Below are 6954 nucleotides of genomic sequence, written 5' to 3'. Positions count from 1 at the left end.
GTTCTCAACTTTCAACCGGTTGCTTAGTGACTGTTCAAAGTTACACCACCTCCCCAGAGCTACTTACAGCCTGGTTTCAAGCTTACGACGGCTGCCATCTCCAGTGGACATGTGATCACATTTTGGGCACTTGGCAACCAGCCTGCATTTATGGCCATTTGCAGCATCCTGTAGTCAAATGATCACAATTTACAACTTTTTTTTTTTTTTTGCCAGAAATATACATTTACTTTTGGCTTCCAGCAGAAAAAAATCCAATTGATTGGGCCTGCTTAATGACTGATTCAAAAAAGATCATAAAATTAGGGTGGTGACCCGCTTTATGATCTGCACAACTTGTGGCCATTCTTAAGTTGAGGATTATACATATTTATGTTTGCCTTTATGTTTATCCAAGCCATTATTGGTTAAGGAAATAAAGGCAGTTTTGTTGAATCAAACTGAATGGCCATTAAGCCCAGAGTCTTCGTAGCACAGTGGCTAACCTAATGCATCCAGAAAAAGTATAAGCAGTCTATAAGGACAACAACCTCTTTAACTAATTCTCCTTCAGGGTTGGTTTTAAAGTATTTTGCCTGTGAGTCAGGAGGCAATAGATCATCAGTGCCCTCTGCTCCACTTCCCTATCATTTCTACTGTTGCAAACAAAGCAAAGAGCCATTCTGAAAATAACAAATCAACATTTTATTAAACACGTTTATCAGTTTGCAGATCTACAATGGGGATCTACACCTCCCAACACAAAATTAGGAAAGCGAGAATAAGGTAAGGACACTAGCAAAGGTCAAAGGCAAATGGAATTATACATTCCATTGAAATTTGGCTCCTGAAGCCAAGAAGGCCCTCTCAATAAGGAGAGTGCATATCAAAAACTAATGCACTCACTCACGAAATGAGCTTTAAGAGCAAGAACATGCCAATACTTTTAACTTTGTAAGAGTCCGTTAATAACTATTGACATCTGTTTCTTCAACAATGCTGGGAAAAATAGTTGTGACTCTCTAAAGACATTTAGATCTAAAAGAAACCAAACCAGGGGACCTTTCAATGCCCTTTCCTATTTTCTTTAGTTCAGTTCCTTTCCAATTAGTCTGTCCAGAGGAATGATAAATGTGCTGAAAAAGCACTGGCAGAAAAATGCTTGAGAATGCTGGCATCGTGGCTTTCCACCAGGCAAGCTGCAAGTCTGTATTTCTTGCAACTTGTTTGCCCCACAAGGGCAGGAGAGCCAGCAATCTAAGAGAACTCTTCTCCTGCCTCTCCAGGAAGCACACTGGACTGCTCAGTGTGATATGTGAGGAGACAAAGAGAAACATACCTACAAAAGACACATATAACTTCAAGCCAGTAGAGCAAGGACCCATCTATTCCTACTTGTTTAAAGTCGTTTTTAACAGAACCCCCACCCTCACCTTTACTAAAGAGAAGGTGTTTGCAAAAGAAAATCACTTGTAAAAAATTTGTCCTTTTCCAGTGATTATTGTAGCAAATATGCAATCAAATGTGATTGGAAATCTCGGCCTATCTTCTATTTTCTATACGGGTAATCACAGGCTACGCTTGCCTAGAAACATTAAGCTGTCTCTTGCTAGTTAAACTTCATTTTATTCCTTGAGTGAAATGCAAGACTGGTGAATTCAGACCAGATTGTCATTTTTTTCATTTGCTTTAGGAAGAGGTTCCACCTGTACCTTCTTCATCTCCAACCCTTTTACCCAGGTATATGCAAAAGAGCCTGCTAGAACCATCATGTTACTAGCCCACCATAAAAAGCTCTTGATTTGTTCATAATAGCCAACAGCTAACACTGTCTGGGCACAGGCTTTGGCAGTCCCAGAAACATTATGTGTAAGGGGGCTGGTATATTTGATCTGAAGTCCAGTCACATAGCCGATAGCAAAGCCAAATATCCCACTTAGAGTCATCATGCCCCAGAAATGGATGCTTCCCAATTTATCAAAGTGGTATAGTGTGAAGAACTCATTTGTGAACAACAAAAGGGGCAAAAACAAGACACAAGCATTGATATTGTTATAGAAAGTCAGACGCCAGATGCTGCCATCTACAGCAGGAAGAACTTTTTTAGTGTAAATAGCATTCAGTGAGACACAAAGGCTGGCAAATATTCCAAAAATGATGCCTGCCCAGGACAGAGTGCCTTCTTCTCCCTCTTGATCTATCCCAAGCCAGAAGCCACCTGCAAGGTAAAAGAGATGGAAAATATACTGATTGGACTACAAAAAGCAGGAGGCAAGCCTCATACTAAATGTTTAAAACTTCAGATATAATAGACTAATTTTTTTTTCAACCTCAGCTACTTGAAGTGTGGATTCAACTCCCAGAATTCTCCAACCAGCTACTCTTAATACTCTTGGTGAATTAAAAAAATTCTAGTTTAGCCATCCCTGGAATTTCCCAATATCTCCCATCTGAATATTAATCAATGTCTGAGTTGAAATCGCTTGCTGAGATTGAATCGCTATTCATTAAGACCCCTCACTCCATAATCTTCTGTCAAAGAGTGTCTGTTAAGTTTTAAAACTCGTTACTATAAACATATCCCAAAGTTGCTTTTTCAAGAGGAAACTGGACTTCGTTTTTCTTTGAAGACGTTTTGCTTCTCATCCAAGAAACTTCTTCAGTTCAGAGCAAAATGTCTTCAAAGAAAAACAAGAAAGTCCAGTTTCCTCTTGAAAAAGCACCTTTGGGACAACTATGACCTGGATGACTGAGAATCTCCATAGACATAATGGCTGTATGTGTCTTTACAAAAGTGAAGCTTTATATTCTCCAGCATAAGCCATTAGATTGTATATTAATAGTTAGCAAGCTTAAGCAAACTAGTAACAAAAGTTAGAATAGAATCAATTCTATCTAGTTCTCTTCCACCTGATATTAATGAACAAGAAATGTTACATTAGTTTAATTCCAAGCATTATTGAGCAGGAAAGATTTACCAGACTAATTGACCTACAGGTTTTGTCCTGTAAGTTGGGAATATATATCAAAGGTGTAGCCTTGCCTTTTCCATATGTTTAATTAACAAACATCCCCATTCTCCTACACTCACAATCAGTAATGGAGATCTGAACTGTTTGCATATTTCATCACCAGGAAACACCACTTTTTCAGGATGCAATACTGTATTTACTTCCTTATAACTTCTAAGATTCTATAGGATTGCTCTGTTCTTTTTAGAGCCACTCTGGATGTGGCTCTTATTATCTATTCTAAAGGATACTAAGATGTTCTTTAGAGTAGATTTTTGGCAATTTTAGACAAGGGTTGTGAGGAAAAGAGTTATTAAATCAAGAATGATAATGCAGAAAGCCCAATCTCTACTGACTGCCATGAGTTGTGACCATGATAACCAATAAAAATAAGGAGTAAACAGCTTTAGAATACAAGCAGTCTCTCTATATTTGCTACAGTTAAACTGAAATCCTGCAAGCAAACCATTAAGCAAGCAAATGCCCCATGTTGCATTTGACACTTGTTTTCCTGGGTAAATCTCACTGAATTCTAACGGACTTATTCCCCAATAAATAAACCTTGGCACACAATAGATGGTGCACAGTGTCAACTTCCATCATTCCCAAGCAGTGGTTAGGCTGGTTGAGGATAATGGGAGAGGAAGCCACATGCTGGGGGAAAGTGGCAGCCACTGGATTGCTCCGCTGGGGCCACTGGGAAGGCTCCACTCACCGATGATAATCCCACATGAAAGAAGGGCGTACAAGGATGTGGTTTGCTTCAGGAGCAAGTAAGAGAGGAGCACATTGAAGACGGTGGTGAGGGAGCGGCCCACGTTGTAGAAGGCCACGCCAACGAATTTGAGGCACAGGTTGTTGAAGGTGATCATGCCAATGAAGACAAGGGAAAGGGGCAGGACGCTGCGGGAGACCTTGAGGTCCATCCGGATGGAGGGAAAGTCCACGTAGCCCGGCGGACAGCAGGAAGCCAGCAGGCTGAGCAGCTTGCAAATGAGGACGGTGACAAGGCACTGGTAGAAAGTGACGAAGAGCGGCGCATCCAGGCGCAGGGAAGGGCTGCCCAGCAAATACTTGTTGAGGAAGACCATTGTGATAGAGATGAACCAGTAGAGACAGACCACTAAGGCGATCCGGGCGGCCCGCAAGAGGAACGGAGGCTCCTTGCTGTTGTTGTTGCTGCTGCTGCCTTCGCTTTCTTCCTCCTCCTCCTCCTCTTGCTGTTGCTGGAGAAGCGGCTCCGACGCACCGCCGAGGGCCATCTTCAGGATCGCAGAGCGCTTCAGCTGGACCCGGTTCATGTTGCCAAGCCTCTGCCGGAGCCCCGCTCCCCGCCGAGAGGGAGCAGAGGGCTGCAAAGAGCTAAGGCATTTCAGGTCGTTCCCGAGGATGTTCACGTCGGGTGCACCTTCGGATTTAGGCCTCCCCCGAAGCCGCCCGGAGAAACCTGGCCGACCGCTTCCTTTTTCCTTTGCCTTCCTCCCCGCGGCGCATCCCAGTTGCTGCGCCGCGTGCGCAGACGAGGCGAGCCTTTCCACGCTTAAAGGGGCCGCCGTCGCCGATTGCCGGAAGCAGCTGCGCGCCTTTAAAAAGCCTGTGCTTTCGCTGAAGCGGTTCCCCGCTTCTGGGTTCTCCTCCCCCGAGACAACCTCGGTTGCGCGCCCGGTTGGCGGTCAAAGCCCGTGAGATCGCTTGAAGCGCCGGTGCGGGAATCAACCGCTTGCTTGTGTGCCTGTGCGCATTTCTCCCGGGCAGCGTTGCGGGGAGGATCGCAGCCACTTATTTATTTATTTATTTATTTATTTATTTATTTACTTACTTACTTACTTACTTACTTACTTACTTACTTACTTACTTACTTACTTACTTACTGGTTCGATTTATATGCCGCCCTTTTCCGAAGACTCAGGGTGGCTTACAATGCGTTAAGCAATAGCCTTCATACTTTTGTATATACCTGCTTAGTAGGGCTTTTTGCCCCCCCCCCCCCTAAGCGGTGTTCTATTTTATACAAAGTCAGCTTATTGCCCCCACAATCCGGGTCCTCATTTTACCTACCTCGGAAGGATGGAAGGCTGAGTCAACCTTGAGCCTGGTGAGATTTGAACTTGCAGTAATTGCAGGCAGCTGGTGCTACTTGATAGCACTTTAGTCTGCTGCGCCACCAAGGCTCTTGCCACGTTGGGGTGCCGCAGCAAGTGATCGATCCCTTGGTTTTCGTTCCCTTTGCTCTCTCTCTCTCTCTCTTTGCGGTACTCTTTGGGCCCCGCTTGGGCAATGGGAGAATCCAGGAGCAGCCTTCCCTTAGTGCAGTCTTGCTCCAGGCCAGGCAAAGTGCCCTCCCTTTTTTTTGGGTGGTCAGGAGCAAGTTGATAGGACAAGTTTAGTGCACCCGGAAGGCACCAGATTCACCAAGGCAACACTTGGCTGTTCAACAATAGCCTGACCAAAGAAATTCCAAATTTCTCATCCATTTGCACACTGCTTATATTGCTTATGGCCACAGTCCAGAGGTGGGTTTCAACGGGTTCTGACCAGTTCTGGAGAACCGGTAGTGGAAACTTTGAGTAGTTCGGAGAACCGGTAGTAAAAATTCTGTCTGGCCCTGACTCCATCTATTCTCTGCCTCCCGAGTCCCGGCTGATCAGGAGGAAATGGGGATTTTGCAGTAACCTTCCCCTGGATTGGGGAGGGAATGGAGATTTTACAGTATCCTTCCCCTGCCACGCCCACTAAGCCACGCCCACAGAACCGGTAATAAAAAAATTGAAACCCACCACTGCCACAGTCACTCTCTTGGTTATCTTGTTAAGGTTTCTGGGTAAGATGTGACAGGGACAAAAACAGCTGTTCTCATCCCACTATCATTTTTCTGCATCCTTTTGAACCCCTGTTTTTGGTTTCTCTTTTGTCCAGGAGCATAAAGATTGACAAACCCAGTCCTCTGCTTACGAGCAGATCTTTTGTTCCAGCTTGTCTTAATTCACCCCAAGAGAGTGACTGTGGCAGTGGTGGGTTTCAAAATTTTTTACTACCGGTTGAGTAGTTCATTAAATCAATAAATAGCAATTGTGAATCCCTATAGTTAGTGATTTGACAAGCAACACTTGAATGTTCAAAATCTGCATCAGAAATAGAAATATCTGTGTGGAGCGATTTTATCCATTTTTAAAATCTGTTTTCTTAAGAAATAGGAAGCTGTTTAAATAGAATTTGAAGAATTCATTCCAGAAAATACCAGGAAGGTATCTGGATGCCACCTGCTGGTAGACAACATGCATATCTATTCTAATTGCTCTCCCTCCAAAACTTTAACATATATTAAACTAATGGTCATGCCTTATGCCAAATGTCCTAGACCCATGATGGCGAACCTATGGCACGCATGCCACAGGTGGCACACAGAGCCATATCTGTGGGCACGCGAGCGTTGCCCTAGCTAAGCTCCAGCTCCTGCGTATGGCAAAAAACGGGCCTTCTGGTCCCACCAGAAGTTGGGAAATGGGCCATTTCCGGCCTCCAGAGGGCCTCCGGGGGGGGGGGGGGGGAGGCTGTTTTTGCCCTCCCCAGGCTCCTAGAAAGTCTTTGGAGCCTGGGGAGGATGAAAAACGGGCCTACACTGTGCCATTGTGTGCCAAAAGCAGGGTTAGGGTTAGGGTTAACCCCCTCCTGCATTCCCTCCCGCGGCAAAAAGGTTAGCTATCACTGTCCTAGACCGAGGGCGTCAGCAAGGATTACCAAAAAAGTTGTTAACGTTTTGAAAAAAGAGGGTATAGTCTAATTGACGTGTAGAACTGAAAGGACTAACTATACTTTGGTGCCAGGCAAAATCCTTTTTGTTTTTCTTAGTTTTTTAAAAAAATCTGAGCATGTTTTTAAACAGCTTGGTGTTTGTTTTTTTAATTCCACAGATTGCTTTTTTTTTTTTTTTTTTAAATGTAGTGTCCGACTGTTTTTAAATAAC

The 6954-nt window shown here is 44.1% G+C and overlaps 1 protein-coding gene across 1 annotated transcript; it reads right to left on the bottom strand.

Annotated features, from left to right (window-relative positions):
- Positions 1 to 698: 698 nt before the first annotated feature.
- On the bottom strand, positions 699 to 4460 carry SLC35C1 (solute carrier family 35 member C1). The gene is made up of 2 exons (XM_070931226.1): positions 3706 to 4460; positions 699 to 2197 (listed from the first exon to the last, which is right to left on the bottom strand). The coding sequence occupies exons 1-2, from the start codon at positions 4289 to 4291 to the stop codon at positions 1638 to 1640; spliced, it is 1146 nt and encodes a 381-aa protein (XP_070787327.1). The 5' UTR covers positions 4292 to 4460; the 3' UTR covers positions 699 to 1637.
- Between the last annotated feature and the right edge of the window lie 2494 nt (positions 4461 to 6954).

Source organism: Pituophis catenifer, unplaced genomic scaffold, assembly GCF_029215685.1.
Source record: "Pituophis catenifer annectens isolate HBS135680 unplaced genomic scaffold, rPitCat1.0.hap2 SCAF_1, whole genome shotgun sequence".
In the NCBI taxonomy this organism is placed as follows: domain Eukaryota; kingdom Metazoa; phylum Chordata; class Lepidosauria; order Squamata; family Colubridae; genus Pituophis; species Pituophis catenifer.
This window is presented reverse-complemented; position numbering and strand designations above follow the sequence as displayed.

Coding starts and splice junctions, on each gene's coding strand:
- SLC35C1 (XM_070931226.1), bottom strand. CDS start 4,291: ATGAACCGGGTCCAGCTGAAGCGCTCTGCGATCCTGAAGATGGCCCTC. Junction 2,198..3,705: donor TTCATGTGGGATTATCATCG/GTGAGTGGAGCC, acceptor TTTACCTTGCAG/GTGGCTTCTGGCTTGGGATA.